This window comes from Geotrypetes seraphini, chromosome 14, assembly GCF_902459505.1.
Source record: "Geotrypetes seraphini chromosome 14, aGeoSer1.1, whole genome shotgun sequence".
NCBI classification, from domain to species: domain Eukaryota; kingdom Metazoa; phylum Chordata; class Amphibia; order Gymnophiona; family Dermophiidae; genus Geotrypetes; species Geotrypetes seraphini.
Window position 1 is genome coordinate 48,811,724 of NC_047097.1, and position 19,092 is coordinate 48,830,815.

Consider the following 19,092-nt stretch of genomic DNA (forward strand, 5'->3'; position numbering starts at 1 on the left):
CTCTTACTGGTTCTCTCACACAGAAAAACAGTTAAAAAAAACAACAAATGCAACATGCTCCATTTTGGTCAAATATGGCAAACATACAAGCACTCTCTATTACTTGTTTCTATTTATTTATTTAAAAATTTATACACCGCATACAACTATGTGGTTTCCATATCACGTACATATAAAATCTTGTTTCCCTCTGATTATCACAAATAACATAGACATGTCTAAACAACATCGTTAATCGTCCCTGTTATAATAGGGATAGAGCACAAATTCAATCAATTCAGAAATACAAGCAAGCTTTAAATCATACATTGCTGTCAGAAAAATTCTAAAAGACGATAAAATCTAGAAAACTCACTTACAGTAGAGTTCTAGAGACTGGTTGTCTCACTTCTCTAGTGCTACAGAAAGAAAGATAATGGATTCACAAGAAGGGTGACAGAAGATGAGAGGGAAAGCGTGTGCACGGTCTTGGACCAGACCAAGACTGACTGGGTACATTAAAAATGCTGGAGTCTAATATTCAAAATTAGGCACAATAAGGGGATAATTTTGCAAAATTTTATAAAATTATTCCGTAAGTTTTGTAATTTTTGATGGAGTGAAAAATCAATCCACTTGTACTCGTTCTACTCCATTCAGGATTTTGTAGACTTCAATCATATCTCCCCTCAGCCGTCTCTTTTCCAAGCTGAAGAGCCCTAACCTTTTTAGTCTTTCCTCAAATGAGAGGGGTTCCACATCCTTTATCATCTTGGTCGCTCTTCTTTGAACCTTTTCTAATGCCGCTATATCTTTCTTGAGATAAGGAGACCAGAATTAAATGCAATACTCCAGATGAGGTTGCACCATGGAGCGATACAGGGGCATTATAACATTCCTAGTCTTGTTAACCATCCCTTTTTAATAACTCCTAGAATCCTGTTTGCTTTTTTAGCTGCCACTGCACATTGAACAGGTTTAATCATATCGTCTGCAATGACATCCTTTTCTTGGGCACTACCCCCAAGGTAGACCCTAGCATCCAGTAACTGTGATTTGGGTTATTCTTCCCAATGTGCATCACTTTGCATTTGTCTACATTAAATTTCATCTGCCACTTGGATGCCCATTCTCCCAATTTCCTAAGGTTTGCCTGCAATTTTTCACAATCTGCATGCATTTTGACAACTTTGAACAGTTTAGTGTCATCTTCAAATTTAATCACCTCACTCATCGTTCCAATTTCCATATGATTTATAAATAAGTTAAATAGCACCAGTCCAAGTACAGAGCCCTGTGGCACTCCATTGTTTACTCTCCTCCATTAAGAAAAATTACCATTTAAACCTACCCTCTGTTTTCTATCCGATAACCAATTCCTAATCCACAACTGAACTTTGCCACCTATCCCATGACTCTAATTTTCTCAGGATTCTCTCATGAGGAACTCTTATCAAAAGCTTTCTGAAAATCTAAATATACTACATCAACCAGCTCACCTTTATCCACGTTTATTCACACCTTCAAAGAAGTCAAGAAAATTGGTGAGGAAAGATCTCCCTCAGCTGAGGAGACTCTCATGAGGTACTTTGTCAAATGTCTTCTGAATAAACAAATGCATTCTATCAACAGCTCTCCTTTATCCATGTTTATTTATGCCCCTCCCTTCCCCCCCCCCCAAAAAAAAAAGTGTAAGATAAGCAAAGGCAGGTTTTGTCTTACCATCTAACTCAGTCCTATTAAGCTGTATCCATCAGTAATTTTGTTTCTTTTGAAATAGCTTTTACCATCTTGCCTGGCATCAACATCAGACTGCAACTACTACTTTTTTTTAAATCCTATCTGTAACATCTGCATACATGTACACATGATGAGACAGTCCCTGTTCCATGGAGAAGTCTTTAGTTTTCTGATCACCTCTGGAGCCTTTTTAAAAATTGGTGTTACATTCACTACCCTCTAGTCCTCAGTTAGTGTGGTTATTTTAAAAGATCTGTTGTAGATTACTAGTAAAAGAGCAACTTCATATTTAAGTTCTTTCAGAACTCTGGGGTGAATACCATCCAGTCCTGGTGATTTGTTGGCTTTTAGATTGTCAATCTGCATCTAGATTTACAGAATTGCTATACTGGGACAGACTGAAGATCCATCAAGTCCAGTATCCTGATTCCAACAGTGACCAACCTAGGTCCCTAGCACCTAACTAGATCTCAAGTACTAAAACAGATTTTATGCTGCTTATCCTAGGAAAAAAAGCAGTGGATTTCCCCAAGCCATCTCACTAATGGCCTATGGACTTCTCTTTTAGGAAATTATCCAAGCCTTTTTAAACCCCGCTAAGCTAACTGATTTCACCACATTCTCCTGCAACGAATTCCAGAGTTTAATTACAAGTTGTGTGAAGAAATTTTCTCCAGTTTGTTTTAAATCTACTACTTAGTAGCTTCACCACATGCCCCCTAGTCCTAGTATTTTTGGAAAGAGTAAACAAGTGATTTACATCTATCCTTTCCACTCTACTCAGTATTTTTTTTTTTTTTTTAATTTCATTAATTTGTTTTTTAGCCCATTGTCCCCAAAGGTTTAACATATATAATTTCTGTACAAGTTTACAATCCTAATTTGATACATGCTAGGGGCTAATAATAATATACAGTTTACTGGTTACAATTTATAACAAATTGTTGTTCTTACGATGCAAGGTTTCCAGTACAAGTTATACCTAATTCGACACACAGAAAGTTACAGTGTAAGATACAAGTTATACCTAATTTGACACACAGAAAGTTACAGTGTAAGATACAAGTTATACCTAATTTGACACACAGAAAGTTACAGTGTATGATACAAGTTATCCTTATGTGCATATACTGATTCTGGTACCAATATACATATCTTTGTAGTCTATCGGTCAAGGGTAGGGGTTTAGGTGAAGAGCTATGTTTTTTATTACTTTTCTAAAACTGAGGAGTCCTTCAGGGGATCTGATCTGCAAGGGCAGTCGATTCCAGTGACTCGGTATGAAGTGGGAGTAGGACTGTCGCTTTGCGGTTTGCATTTGAAGGGCACGGACCGGAGCGTTTTAAGGCGTATTTCATCCTAGTGACCTCTATCGTATCACCCTGCATTTTTAGCTATAAGGATTTAATGTTAATATTTTTCTATTGGTCTTTTATCCTGTCTGGCTCTATGCCATGTTATCCTAGGAAAAAAGCAGTGGATTTCCCCAAGCCATCTCACTAATGGCCTATGGACTTCTCTTTTAGGAAATTATCCACACACAATAAACATACAGAGTCACTGCACCACCAATTTCATCTACCAAGTTATTTTGATATAATATGTACCCGAATATCAATGTCCCATTCTTTGAATCCATCTGTAATGGCAATACTACTTTATTAAATTTATTAAAATTAAAAACTTGCAGTAACATCTTTTTTCTCTCAAATTTTTATATTCAAAACACTCTAATCAAGGGAAATTTTGCCTCACCAATCTACTGCATTTCTTTGAAGGAGTGAATGAACATGTGGATAAAGGTGAACCGGTTGATATTGTGTACCATATACAGTATACTCAAATATAAACCGGATTTGGGGCCAAAAAATTGGCCCAAAAATGGGGGTCCTGGTTTATATTTGGGTCATCTCCCAGTGACCACCCGAAACCCTCCCGGACTTCCTGCAGGCCTGCCTTAGGCCAGGACAGGAGGGATCCCTCCCATCTCCTGCCCCGGCTGACACTAATACTTACCACCCTCCCTCCTTCCCTCCCTCACATACATGTGCGCCTCTGGCTACTACCTTTACAATCTTCATGATTTCAGCACAAGATACACGCTGGACCACCAGGGAACAGGTACGTGAGGGAGGGAAGGAGGGAGGGTGGTAATTATTAGTATCGGTCGGGGCAAGAGACGGGAGGGATCCCTCCTGTCCTGGCCTACCACTAGGTGGTTTAAGTTAAGGGGAATGGTTAATCTGCAGGCTGGGTTAGAGGGCAGAGAGGACAATCAAGCCATTGTGACATCACTGATGAGGTTGGCTCTTTATAGGGGGAAGAGGGTACAGGGAAGGAAGGTGGGACAGTGTTCAGAGCCTGGCAGGGAGGGGGGCTTGGTTCACAACCTGGTAGGGAATGGGACTGAGTGCAGGGCAGGAAGGGAAGGGGGCTGGGTGCAGAATGTGGCAGGGAGAGGGGCTAAGTGCAGAACCTGGCAGGGCAGGTCACTTGAACATTAAGCCGGCCGACTTATATTCAAGTCAACCATTTTTCCTCCTTTTGGGGGCAAAAATGGGGGTCTCGACTTATATTCAGATCAACTTATATTCGAGTATATACAGTATTTGGATTTTCAAAAGGCATTTGACAAAGTACCTCATGAAAGACTTCTGTGGAAATTAGAAAGTCATGGGATAGGAGGTAATGTCCTTTTATGGATTGAGAACTGGTTGAAAGACAGAAAACAGAAAGTGAGTTTAAATGGTCAATATTCTCAATGGAGAAGGGTAAATAATGGAATTCCCCAGGGGTATGTATTGGGACCACTGCTTTGATGATCTACAGTTGGGAATAACGAGTGAGACAATTAAATTTGCTGATGATACAAAGTTGTTAAATCTCAGGAGGATTGTGAAAAATTGAAAGATGTCCTTGTAAAACTGGAAGAGTGGGAGTCAAAATGGAAGATGATGTTTAACGTGAGCAAGTGCAAAGTGATGCATGTGGGAACAAGGAACCTGAACTATAGCTATGTGATGCTGGATTCTGTGTTAGGAGTCACTGCCCAGGAAAAAGTTCTAGGTGTCATTGTTGAGGATATGCTGAAACCCTCAGCTCAATGTGCGGCAGCTACTAAGAAAGCAAATAGAATGTTAGAAATTATTAAGAAAGGAATGGAAAACAAAGATGAAAATGTTATAATGCCTTTGTATCGCTTTATGGTACGGCCACATCTCGAATACTGTGTGCAGTTCTGGTCACCAAGTCTCAAAAAAGATATAGCAGAATTAGAAAAAGGTACAGAGAAAGGCAACAAAAATGATAAATGGGATGGGACGACTTCCATATGGGGAAAGGCTAAAGTAGCTACAGCTCTTCAGCTTGCAGAAGAGATGGCAGGAGGCAGGGCAGGATTAATTCGTTGAGGGCCCCTAGGCACACAAGTACACTGAACCCACTGCCCCACCCCGCCATGCACCCAGGCAGAAACAGGAAGCTACGACAGAGGGAAGCTTTGGGCAAGCAGCACCGCTTGCACAATTACAGTTCCCGTTGCCTTTCTTACCCGCGTTGCTTGCTTGTCTTACTTTCCGTCGATGCGTTGCCGATTGGGGTGGGGCCCGCGTTGCCGATCGATGCTGGAGGGGCCCATCTCCGTTTGGAAAAAACAATGTTGATGCCCTCCTTCATCGGCCCCCCCCTTACCATTTTGGGCCCTAGGCACATGACTACTTGGCCTATTGATTAATCCTGCCCTGGCTGGAGGTAAATGATAGAGGTCTATAAAATAATGAGTGGAGTGGAAAGGGTAGATGTGAAGCTCTTGTTCACTCTTTCCAAAAATATTAGGACTAGGGGGCATGCGATGAAGCTACTAAGTAGTAGATTTAAAACAAACTGGAGAAAATATTTCTTCACACAACATGTAATTAAACTCTGGAATTCGTTGCCGGAAAATATGGTGAAATTAGTTAGCTTTGCGGGGTTTAAAAAAGGTTTGGATAATTTCCTATAAGAAAAATCCATAGGCTATTATTGAGATGGCTTAGGGAAAACCACTGCTTATTCCTAGGTTAAGCAGCATAAAATCTGTTATACTACTTGGGATCTAGCTAGATACTTGGGACCTGGGTTGACCACTACTTGAAACAGAATAGTGGGCTTGATGAACCTTTGGTCTGTCCCAGGATGGCAATTCTTATGTTCTTAACACTGAAGTATTCTGTAAACATATCAGTCTTTGAAAAGTTCATGAAAATGTGTCTCAATAGCATGGGTGTCTTGTCATTTATGCAACTTTTCCAAACAAGACTGCACGCATGGGGAAAATGTAATGTTCAGAGCCATGTGAATGCTGATAGATCTGCACCAGAATTTTCTGTTTCCAATAAAACACATGAAGTCAAAGTGCAATCGCTGTGGTTCTAAGCGCACAAGAAATGTACGGCAATTTTGAAGAGAAGTATGACATGCCCCAGCCATTGTGAAGTGTGATCATATGTCTCTTAATTCTGCTACTTGGATGACAACATTGAAGAGAAACAACAAAATATACCACTTGACCCTCGTTTCTTTTTTTTTTTTCTTCCTCCAAGTATGAAAAACTCAGCATAATGATATGATTGCATAATACCAAAAGGTAAATCAACTGTCAGGGTTTTTTTTCCCCAGAACACATTATCTCCTGAAATACTTTTATGAGTAAAGTGGCCAGGGCTCTACAAACACTCAGTATGGAAACTTCTCAAGGCCAAATAAGATAAAAATAGACATTTTAGTCCAGCATTCCACATTTTTCTGCCAATTAAGTAGTCATTTCTAGCTTCAATACAGAACAAATAGGGAAAGAATGCACAGCATGGCTCATGAAATTTTTCCCAACCCCTCTGTGTGTGTGTCTCTGACCAAGAGGGGTGGGCTGCTTTGAATGCAGCAATATCCACACTAAAACTAAACTGAGTAATATAATCAAAGTTTTAGATGTTATTAACAACAATGTTTAAAGGATGAATTTTAAAAATGTACGCACATGTACTACTATCCAATAGCAATAGATATGCCATGCTTCACAAACAGGTGTCATCACACATAGCAACCATTAAGAAAGCAATAGGTTAAGTCACTAGGTTTCATAGTAGAATTTACAACATAGAAAATGAAGTACACATCTGAAACCACTACAAGTCAGAAGAGATAGGCATATGGAAACAAAGGAGAAGGGCTGGTGAAGAAAGCATACAGAATGTGCCTCTTAGAACTTTATACGTACAAGTATGTACATTCTTTGAAAGAACACAATTCCAACTTATAGTACAATCTCTAATCCTAGGACTGTTGGACTACTGCAACATACTCTTCCTTCCATGCCCTGCTACTATTACCAGACAACTACAAACAATCCAAAATACAGCTTTGAGACTCATCTACTCATTGAGAAAACATGACCATATCACAGAAGCTTACATCAACTCTCATTGGCTACCAATCCAAGAAAGAATACAATTTAAATTCTACTGCATGTTATTTAAAACCCTAAACGGAGAGAGCCCATCCTACCTGAACAACCGCCTCATCCAAGCATCCACAACCAGACACAGAAAAACGCACTCCCCATTCATACCTCCTCCGATCAAAGAAGTAAAACGATCAAAACTACACGACGGCCTCCTAGCCACTCAAGCCGCAAGACTGAACAACCAAATCTCCAACCTTCTGATGACCACCCCAGACTACAAGACTACAAGACATTCAGAAAAGAAATAAAAACTATACTTTTCAAGAAATTCCTGAAGCAGCCCTAACTTCACGTACTCTTAATAACTCTAAAATAGACAAATGATCTACTCTTTACTTCACTAGTAATGACAATTGTGCTTCCATTGTTCCCCCTTTTAAATCTTTAGTAAGCCGCCTTACTCTTAACAACCCGAGAAAAGTCAAAAGATCTACTATTTACCTCTCTAGTAAATCAATCGTTCTCCCATTGTAACCCCCGTTTATTAATCTTTTGTAAGCCGCCTTGAACCGCAAGGAAATGGCGGAATAGAAATCCCTAATGTAATGTAATGTAATATATGCATGTGCATCAGTCTGTCTTATGTCTCTGTGACTGACAGAATAGAAGAGAGAGACTTTTTGAAAGAAGCAAATTTCCCAAGTGCTAAGTTTCAATGTATCAATCTCTGTGCTACAGAAGCTGGAATTATTTCTTCCACAGAAATGCACTGTGTAATCTTTCAGGTAGACCTCTCTCTCTTGAACAACAACATTCAGATCAAACTCACCATGCCAAATTCTGTTTGGTTCTATTAAGGGCTCCAATTACAAAGCTGCACTAGCAAGTCCCCGTGCAGCAAATGCGACACCACCCATAGGCATTGAATTGGCTGTGTCACATTTGCCAAGCAGGAATCACTGCTGCTCCCAAAGAGACAAGCAAATTTTTCACCCCTTTTGTATAATTTCTAACATTCTCTTGTGTAGGAAAGAATAATAATAAAAAAAAAAAAAAAGAATGGCTTCTCATGATAAGGTAGCCTAGATAGACTAGTACATTAAGGATTGGGCTCTGTAGTGCTTGAAAGTCTAATTAAAAACCCAATTAACTAGAAATGTTTTGAAAGCAAAAAAGAGAGAGAGAGAGAGAATAAAATTGAAAACAGTGAGTTCTGAAAATGAATGAGAAATGTAAATGGCCAAATACCAGAACTTATTCAGCCTACTGAATGTTTGTTTGTCAGGCTTCCAAAAAAATATATATATATACATATATACACAATAAGAGGGTGGATTCTATATAGGGTGCCCACATTTAGGCAGTGGGAAAGTGCCTAACAATGAAAAGTGCATACGTACTTCCATTATAGAATAATGTAAAGTCTGCATTTACACAACAAAGGCTGGCATAAATGTGGGCACCTAAATGTGCCAAATGCTTGATTAAATCCATGTATTTTGTAACCTTCATGTGCATATTCTGGGCTTATTTCTATCCTGCCTCGTCAAAAGCGTGGAGGACAATGGCGCACTGACATTTGAGTGCAGGACAAATGTGCGCTGCCACTTTCGCCACTTTTGAGGCCTTCCATTTTATGCTGTGAGGGGGTGGGGGGGAACACCCCGAATGCACTTAGAACTGCTCGTGCATCTGTTGGGGGGTAACCCCCCCAAATATACATGAAAATCCCACTACAGGGAGCTGTCCAGAGAATGGAGGATAAGGTGTCTCAGAAACCAACTTGGCTAAGGAATTACACCCAATACCAAGTTTCAATGGAAACTATGAACCACTGAAACTTGGTATTGGGTGTAATTCCTTAGCCAAGTTGGTTTCTGAGACCCCCATATCTTCCATTCTCTGGACAGCTCCCTGTAGAGGGATTTTCATGTATATTTGAGGATTGTCTCTAAATAATCCCACAAACTATCTTCTTAGATTTCTTCAGGGCTATTCCTCCACAGTACACTGAAAACTCTATTCGCTGTTTGGGAGTTTTCAGTATAGTGGGGGGGTTGTCACACACACACACTCCCAACGGGAGCGCAAGGACTGCTAAGTGTAAGGGGGTTCCCACACACACACATACCCTTAGAGCACAAAAGGGAAGGCCTCAAAGAGGTGGCACACATTTGTCCTGTGCGCAAATTGGTTCTTAAATCCAAATAATAGCCAAATATTATAATAATCTGCTCGCACAACTGACCTTATTCTATATAACAGTGTGTGCAAATTTGGGGTACTAAGTAGAGAATGACACGGTGACAAAATTAATCACCGTTCCCGTCCCCGCGGATAAGTGCGGGAAATAATCCCATGTCATTTTCTAGTGTCTATTTCAACCTCAGTCCTTCTACACCAGCATTCTTCAATCTTGCGGGTCAGTGGCTGTGGCCATTCATACTCTGATTCTTATGTGAGCCAAGGATAATGAAGCCATTGTGACATCACTGTTGTGATTGGCTCTTAGGCACTGGTGGAATGAGGCATTATGACATCACAATATCTGCTCTGGATACCAGAGACTGTCATTCTGTAGTGTCTATCTCAACCTCAGTCCTTCTACACCAGCATTCTTCAAAGCAAAGCTTGCGGGTCAGTGGTTGTGGCCATTCATACTCTGATTCTTCCCTCTCTCCTTAAAGAATGACATGAAAATGGTTTCCCATGGTTATCCGCGGGGATGGGAACGGTGATGAATTTTGTCACCGTGTCATTCTCTAGTACTAAGCATTAGAGAATGACACGGTGAAAAAATTGGTCCCCGTCACCGCCCCGTCCCCGTCTCACCATCCCCGTCACCGCCCCGTCCCCGTCTCACCAACCCCGTCACCGCCCCGTCCCCGTCTCACCATCCTCTTCACCGCCCCGTCACCGCCACTGCCACCCCATTCACCGCCCCGTCACCGCCACTGCAATCCCATTCACTTTTCTTTATTTACGTATAAAGGAAACATTCTTTAAAACTTTAAAACTTAGTTAAATATTAGTTAATAACTATACAAAAACAAAACACGCAGAGAAAAAATTAATTAATAAAAATTCTCAAAACTGACACATTTTGATCCCTAAATTTAAAATAGTTATTTTTCATACAGTTTTTCAATCACTAATCTTCCACCACCCCTGGGGCTAGCAATGCAAAAACAAACACGACATGTACTTTAAATGCTGCCGTGATTAGCATAGTGACCGCGGCTACGGCTGCAAGTCTCCCCTCCCCCCAGCGATCACGGCAGGAGGGCACCCAACCCCTCCTGTAGACCCCCCCAACGGCCCTCCCGACAATCGCAGCAGAAGGGTACCCAACCCCTCCTGCCGGTCCTCCCAATGGCCTCCCCTAAGATCGCCGGCAGGAGGGTACCCAACCCCTCCTGCTGGACCCCCCCCCCAACGAACCCTCCCACCCCGGAACCCCCTTAGTCTTACTTTTCAAGTTGGACCGGACAGCTCCTCGCTCGTCTGGCCAGCAGGCCTGCCTCCGTCCAAATGAGGCGGGCCCGCCCCTCCCCTCCCCTCCCCTGCCTCCCAATGGCCTCCCCTAAGATCGCCGGCAGGAGGGTACCCAACCCCTCCTGCTGGACCCCCCCCCCCCAACGAACCCTCCCACCCCGGAACCCCCTTAGTCTTACTTTTCAAGTTGGACCGGACAGCTCCTCGCTCGTCTGGCCAGCAGGCCTGCCTCCGTCCAAATGAGGCGGGCCCGCCCCTACCCTGCCCAACCCACAGGATCCTAGGGCCTGATTGGTCTAGGCACCTAAAGCCACTCCCGCTATAGGAGGGGCCTTAGGTGCTTGGGCCAATCAGGCCCTAGGATCCTGTGGGTTAGGCAGGGGAGGGGAGGGGCGGGCCCGCCTCATTTGGACGGAGGCAGGCCTGCTGGCCAGACGAGCGAGGAGCTGTCCGGTCCAACTTGAAAAGTAAGACTAAGGGGGTTCCGGGGTGGGAGGGTTCGTTGGGGGGGGGGTCCAGCAGGAGGGGTTGGGTACCCTCCTGCCGGCGATCTTAGGGGAGGCCATTGGGAGGCAGGGGAGGGGAGGGGAGGGGCGGGCCCGCCTCATTTGGACGGAGGCAGGCCTGCTGGCCAGACGAGCGAGGAGCTGTCCGGTCCAACTTGAAAAGTAAGACTAAGGGGGTTCCGGGGTGGGAGGGTTCGTTGGGGGGGGTCCAGCAGGAGGGGTTGGGTACCCTCCTGCCGGCGATCTTAGGGGAGGCCATTGGGAGGACCGGCAGGAGGGGTTGGGTACCCTTCTGCTGCGATTGGCAGGAAGGGTTGAAATGACAAATGAGGAGCACGGTGAAATAGCGGTTCCTAGAAGGGGGTACATTGGCCCGCGGGGACAAACCTGTTCACCGTTTCCGCGGTCGGTGAATGGCCTTGTCCCCGTCACCACAGCGACTGCTATTTTTCTTCCCCGTTTTCGGCGGTGACCCGCGGCTTAAATGCGGTGGCCGCGGGTAAACCGTCACCGTGTCATTCTCTACTAAGCATCAATCTGCCCATATTATTTTTTAAACAGAATCCAGTGGTATATGCCCTTAGTCAGGCGATATTTTACTCTGGTTTGCAGTGACTGAATCTTATTTATTTATCTACCACCTTTTCAAGAAGAGATTCGCCCAAAGCAGTTTATAACACATTGAATAGTAATTAGGTGCTCTAAGTATTTTTCCCTATCAGTCCCTTATAAAAAAAAATGGATGCCCAGCTTAAAAGCAACATCGCACACATCGCCTTTCAGAAGTTGTTATATTGCTATGAGTCCTTAATGAACATTTCTTACAAGTGTTATTAATATATGCCATGCAATTTAATTCAAGTATCAAAAGCTGCATATTCAAATGTGGATTTGTCATACTGAATATACCACTTAACCAGTCATCTGTTAAGAAGAAAGAGTCTTCATTTTTTAATTACTATATACAGAATCAATTTACAGTTGTATTTAAATATTCTTCTCACTGAAAGCTTTGAGAAGTTGGGAAAGACTATTGAAACTATATTATATATTAATCTTTATTCAGGGTCCCAGTAAACATCTAACAGAATTTACTTGTGCATATGCCGTCTCCCTAAAGATAGAGAAAATATCGTCTTAGCTCTGAGAGCTAGGGCTGTTCAGGAAATCATAATCTCCTCATAGCAAAACAGGCTCCTGGGAAGCTTACACAAGAGACCTTTAAAATGACTATGTTATCTTAACAATGGCTTTGTTCAGTAAGAATTTGTTTCCATAATTCTGAGCAAAAACTCATGAGAATTTTTGACACAAAACAAGAACAATGTTATTTAGTAAGACCCCTGATAGACAGACCCTTAACAAAAATTAAGTTTGGAATTGTGCAATTTAAATGATCCAAATTTCTACATTTTATCCCAACCCCCCCAAAATTTTAAAAATTACTAAACAAAGAAAGCACAGTTTTCTCCAATACATCAAAAATAATTTTTTAAAGCTTGCTTTGGAAAATGATTCAGTATCCCAATGGGTTCTAGTTGGACCTTAGGCTACCAACTCAGTGCTGCATCTGGCTCTTAGCAATTACCTTACAACATGTAAAAAAAAGTACAGCATATGGAACTAATTTATTAACACACATGCTTTTTTAATCCTTGCAGTTTGTAAGCACGTGTAGTTATTGTTTTCCATATTCTATCCCTAGCCTTTCAAAGTCACTTACATTGTAATGTCATTTATAATTGGTTCAAATATGTAACACTTTTGTAAACCTAGAAATGCATATTTAAGTGTTCTAATTTATCTACAAGAATCCCATACACATACACTGTACTCGCAGTCTGCTCTGCAATACCATTTAAACAGGTCCTTGAAACTTTGAGAACCACAAGATATCAAATTTCTGTCCAGATTGCTAGTTTAATTACTGAGCAAACTGGGGCCACAGAGTGCACTTTTCCAAACCAGCAAAATAGAGGAAACTGCAGGTTGCCTTTATCATCAACTTAATTTTCAAAGCTATGCCACTGAAAAAGTGCTATGCCAAAGTTACCAATTCTTAAGAACCTTATCAAAACAGTATCCTTCTAATACAAACATCAGAGACACCATTTAAAATAAATTCTTAACTTTAAAATATGTGATACTTGTGAGCATATCTGTCACTAAATTTTAATTATGATGACAAGCAAATTAACACTTTCCAGATGTCAATGCAATTAGTTTCAGCATAACCTCTGGTAGATGCCTGGCTGTTAGCAAGGGAAAAAGATTTTAAAATGTCAGATCTTCATAAACGCCATAATAAAATCCATCTGCAAAATTTATTCATCGTAGCGAAAACATTTTACTCCAACTCTGTTTGTACCGAAATGTGTTTCCCTTTGCATCAATCAATCATATTTCATCAAGCAAAGACAAAATACATCCCCGCCTCCTTTTCTAAGGCAGCTCCAGCATTCAAGTAGCTCCAACATTAAAGTCAAGACCTGAATGACACTTGTATAAAGTTGTAGCCCTTATAGATACGTTTCAAAAGTGTCTTACCTGATCCACTGAACTGACTGCTTCCTAGGGTAGTTGGTCTGGTCTTCCCACTATTAACAGGTGGTGAAAACATCTGCAAACAAAAAAATAGTGACCTGTACCTGAATTCAGGGTATAGACATGCAGTATCAGTCATCACCCTTCCCATCTGCTAAACTGATTCCACACACTGACTGACTTAGCTGAATGATTTTTCTATTAGAAAGTGAAGTAACATTATGACAGGCATGCAGAGTCAGTACAGCAAATAATCTGTAATGATCTACAACTTCACTAATGCTACTCTCCAGCATAATGCACATAAGTCTGTAACTTTACAAAAAAAAAAAAAAAAAAAAACCACCCCAAAATCATGCCAATGCAATCACTCTTCAATAATTTTTAAATTACAATTCAGCAATAGACATAATGTACACAATTACATATTGGTTTCAAAACTGACATATGTATATATGAACATAAGTGTGATCTAAAATTATACATTTCATTTGAATTATTTTTTTTAAAGCAATGTATAAAAATGCAAAGAATGGGTTTCATATGAAACCCAAATATGATATAAACACCATTCAAAATCCTCCACCGTCACTATGGGGTCCTTTTACTAAGGCGTGCTAGCCGTTTAAGCGCGCACTAAACACTAATGCGTCCATAGGATATAATGCACGCGTTAGCGTTTAGTGTGTGTTAAAACGGCTAGCGCACCTTAATATATATAACTTAAATGGATCTTCACTTTACTGGTAAGTTTGCAAGTAGGTTTTTTTGTTGGGTGGGGGGGTTTGTTCCATTTTAGATTACTTTCAAAAAGGCAATAAAAATTATTCAGTGACCCAGGTGAATTAAAAATGAATGAGATTGTTTAACCAGTAAAGCCAAATAGTTCCCTCCCCTCTTCAAGCCATTAAATCGAAAGGAAGTCTAGAGCTATAAGAAAGTTCCGGTGTCCAGCGTGGCTGAGCGCCGGCCAGGGGGGCTGGAAGAATAGAACGTACCGCACTGAAGTCCAGCAGGTCACTCAGCTCCTTGTCCGTTCCTATCTGGGCCATCCGCTGCTGGGGATTCATCTTCAGCCACTCAGCTCTCTCCCTAGGACACAGCAAAAGGAGGCAGGATTAGGGCAACCGCAACAACCCAAACCAGCCGAGCATTTTGGGGGGGGGGAATTTAACTCTTCTTCGGGGTTTGGGTTGTAAACGAGTTTTCTTAGTATTTCCGCGACTGTCTTCTTCTTCTTCAAACTGACAACTCGCCCGCTCTTAAGTTTCTCGGACATCCCTCGCCATTCATATCCCAGGCACCAGCTGGTGTTTGAGCAAAAAGCTAAGTAAATACATGTCCCGTCCCCCCCCCCCCCCCCTTTGGTTGCCTTTATCTTCGTCCACCTCCGTGCCCGCACCTTGATTATTTTATTTTCCTGTCACAGTAAAAAGGAGAAAAGTTGAATCAAAACATCCCCAAAACAAACAGGAAAAAAATAAACCCCAAACTCATAAGAAACCTAAGTCTGGCTACAAAAAAAAAAAAAATGCAAGTGACTCACCATCCTTCTCAACAATAGGGCTGACAAGTTGTGCCGCGACTCTCTCCCCTCCCTATACACGCCTCAGAAAAGCTGTCTGCGGGGGCATTGTTGTTCATTTCAAAGGGATAATTTGCTTAGCCGCACAAAATTTGTTCTGCCCCTTTTCTTCCTACCTACCAAAGCTGCTGCGAGGAGTAAATTTGCGCTGCCACTAGCAATCTGTTTTCACCACAAATAAGTGCTGTCTCCTCAGCGAGCCTCCCCGCTGCTAGCTCTGCCTCTGTGCGCTCTAGGGGACGTTTCTTTCTCAACTTTACTGCCTTCGCTGTCAAGAGATACGCTGGCTGTAGTTGCGCTGGCAAGCTTTAGGTTTTACGTAGCGCACCTTGCCATCCACGACTCCCTTCAGCAAATGCCAGCACAGAAGCCAAAGAGACACCCGTGCCTGCAGAGTCCCCTGCGTGGCCATTCACATGCATGAAAAGCAGGCGCACCTGGAAGAAGCTTTCGCTTGACAACGCACGAAGCGCCAGCAAGGGCCAAGGAAATGGAGCAGAAACAGCCCACTCCCGTAAGCCCAACTTCTTTAACCCTGGCTGAACCCCCCGGTTCTGCAAGACCGTGTTTACCTTTTCTCCGTTTCAACATCCAACAATAAAAAGGAAGTTTATTTTACGAGAGCGTCTCAGATTCCCCCTCCTTCCGGCTGCTCGGCTTTGAAAAAGTAGCCTGTGGTTTAAAAGTAAGGTATTTTTCCCCCTGGTTTTGGTTTTCCCGAATGTAACTTATTGGTTTCCCTTAGGCAGACATTTTTGCTTGGCAGACCTCAGCACCACGTTCACGCCGTGCCTCGTATCCCTCCGCCTAAAGGAAGGGGCGCGCGAGAGTGGGCGGCCGCCTTTAACCCTTCCGCGACTGCTCCTTCCCGACGCGGGAAGGCGGCCGAGAGGAGAGAGGGCGCTCGCGCGCGAGGGTTCCGGTCGCGGTTCTCCTCCGGCGCGATCCAGTCCGATCGCTGGCCCGGTGGCTGCGCCAGGCGAAGCGGCGACGGATGCGGGAGCGCGCGGCGGCTGGAGCCCGTCGCTTTGGAACGGCCCGGAGGGCGCGAGCGCGGGAGAAATTCGCTGAAGAGCCCTCAAGTGCAGCCGAGCGAAGTTCTAGTCGCGGAGGGGGAATTGTTGACGCAGGCCAGGACTCCTGAGGGCTCGGATGAACAGGCGGGACTAATCACGATATTTTTATTATTTTTTTTTTACAAATATTTGCATTGTGGATATGAAGTGTTATGCAACGGTATTAGAGCTAGCTTCTTTCCCAAAGCTTATTATCTAACCGGCGGCTTGTGGTGACGAGGTGCCTGTGGGACCTCCAGAGACCGAGCAGCAGGCCCTTCGTTTGGTTGCCGTGCTGCCCGCCTTGTACCTACGAACTCCCCTTCCCTCCTCCCTCCATAAGTTCTCAAATTACGCTCAGACATACAGGCTGGGCTGGATGTGACTGTTTCCAGTTACTTCAAGCCGGGCACGCTTCCCAGAGTTCGGGGGGGGGGGGGGCGGGGGAGAGAGAATGTACCCCGAGACCGCGCGCTACCAAACAGAGCAATGCAGCCGGAGACCGCTGTGTTTGCGTCGGCGTGCTTGAACCCGCCCGCTGGTAGGTAGAATACTGTCATGTAGGGCCCCTTTTCTTACGAAGCCGCGGTAAATGCACCGAAGCCCCACTCCTGATTTCGTGCGCGTGTTTTGTAAAAAACTATTCCTTCCCCCCCAGCAAGGAAAATAAAAAATAAAAAAACAACAAAACGGATCTGATGCTGAAAGCTGGGCCCAGGATGCAACAAACACAGAAGGCAACACCAATGCAAAAGAATAGCTAAGGGATGCTCAAAACTACATTTTGTATGTTGAAACCAAAAGCAAGGGGACGGGAGGAACATGCCTGGTGCACAAGAGTGCCTTTATCACAAAACGTTTGTGCCTATGTTCAGACGAAATCTGGAAATGCAAGCACATATGGATGCTGTTCTATTCTTTTAAATATGAGCTTTTGAAAATTGCACTTCACATTTTTGGAAGGGCTTATATTTAAATGTAGATGGCTAGTACCTGGATGGGAGACCAACTGGAAATACTAGGTGCTGTAGGCTGTTGGCAGCAGCGATATAGTGCAGCCACAACACACTGCATGGGAGAATGCAATGGCAACCACTCCTGTCATGAAACAGGGTGGATTCCTCACTGTGCGTGCTGCCATGAATCGGTGGCCGACTCTGTGGCATAATCTATCTATATTTAAATGCATATAAACAAACATGGGTGTGTGCCTTCACTTTTGTTTAGATTTGCACACATTTGTGTTTCACATTTAGGGCCTTGCTAGATTCTTCCATAGCAAATGCACTGAAGTCCGTTTACTGCAGGAGAATTGTTACTTTAGCACTCAAAACTTGCATGGGTTTCATTTGGCTTGTTAAAAATAAAAATAAAAAAAGGACAAAACAGATCAGTCTCAAACTTTGATGAGAAATCCTCCCCTCAAAACCCTTAATGCTGCCGCTTACCTGGCATTAATATTTCAGTGTTAGAGGCCATCATATCATTCTGTGCATTATGAAGAAATACTTCTTATCTCACTTACATCCATTTCCATACAATTTGAGGGAAATTCTTTAAGGGCAGCCTAAAGTTAGGCACCTAACTGAATTGTTTTAATCTGCTTTAAGTGGCACAATAATTGATTGCGCTATTTAAAAAGCGGTTTTTAAAAACTAGACACCTCCCAGGAACGGCAGCTAACACTGGTTCCGGTGCTTAGTGATGCCACATGCCTGAATCAGCATGTTTAGGGGTGGAATTGGCCTTAGGTGTCACTGAGCGATGAACCTAGGTGCTGGAAATGTAGGCCTTTAAAATCCTGCCTATGTGTACCAGCATTTAAATTGTTGTGATTTTTGAGTGGTACCAGGACATGATTGACATGCTACAGATGCCATTTTTCTAGGTGCCACTTATAGAATTGGTTGTCGCTGTCCCATTCCTGTAAGCTCTGCCTTAACCGCACAAGCCTCGAACACTTATGATTTTAAAGTGTTTGAGGCTTGTGCAGATGAGGATGGAGCTGACAGGAAATTGAGTTCCCACGGGGATGGGGAAAAAATTTGTCCCTGTGTCATTCTCCAGAGACCATCTTTAGCACTGATGTTAACACCTGTGTTCAAGCCCACTGCATTCAATGCTAATTGCTTTTTACAGCTGGCCTTAGTTTTGAGCATCAGCCCCTAAGCAGGCAAATTTTCTTGGCATAACTGCCAAGCAATCTGAAAAAAAAAAATTAGAAACTAAGAAACTGAAATGTGGCTGATTTCTTTTCCAGTAGAAAGGAGATGGATATGTATCACCTTTCTGTGGTTACAATCAAAGCAGTTTCTACCTAAACCTGCTTCCCCACTTTCCCTGTTCCCTGTCGACAACACTCTCATCCTCCCTATATCGTCTGCTCGCAATCTTGGGGTCATCTTTGATTCATCGCTCTCCTTCTCCACCCAGCTACAACATACTGCTAAAACCTGCCACTTTTACCAAAATCCAACCCCTCCTCTCTGAGCACACTATCACAACCCTTATCCAAGCCCTCTTCACCTTAGACTGCTGCAACTCGCAATTCTCAGGTCTTCCACTCAGCCATCTTTCTCCCCTTCAAACCATTCAAAATTCAGCTGCATGGCTCATTCCATGAGAGCCACTATACTTGTGTTACCCCTCTCTTAAAGTCACTTCATTGGCTCCCCATCCATTTCCGAATACAATTCAAACTCCTGTTATTGACCTACTCAACAGCTCCTCATTTATCTCCCCTTATGT

The 19,092-nt window shown here is 42.9% G+C and overlaps 1 protein-coding gene across 6 annotated transcripts in view; it reads right to left on the minus strand.

Annotated features, from left to right (window-relative positions):
• Window positions 1-16,436, minus strand: part of TCF12 (transcription factor 12) — an 807,409-nt gene extending 790,973 nt beyond the window's left edge. Inside the window, exons 1-3 of one of the 6 annotated variants that reach the window (XM_033920038.1) lie at window positions 15,862-16,436; window positions 14,703-14,796; window positions 13,708-13,780 (exon numbers count right to left, since the gene is read on the minus strand). In XM_033920038.1, coding sequence (XP_033775929.1) covers window positions 13,708-13,780; window positions 14,703-14,774 — 145 coding nt within the window. In that variant the 5' untranslated portion in view covers window positions 14,775-14,796; window positions 15,862-16,436. Of the gene's footprint in view, window positions 1-13,707; window positions 13,781-14,702; window positions 14,797-15,250; window positions 15,378-15,409; window positions 15,690-15,861 lie in introns of those variants that run through there. The other 5 variants (XM_033920035.1, XM_033920040.1, XM_033920039.1 and 2 more) reach the window with 5 other exon arrangements.
• Window positions 16,437-19,092: the final 2,656 nt, after the last annotated feature.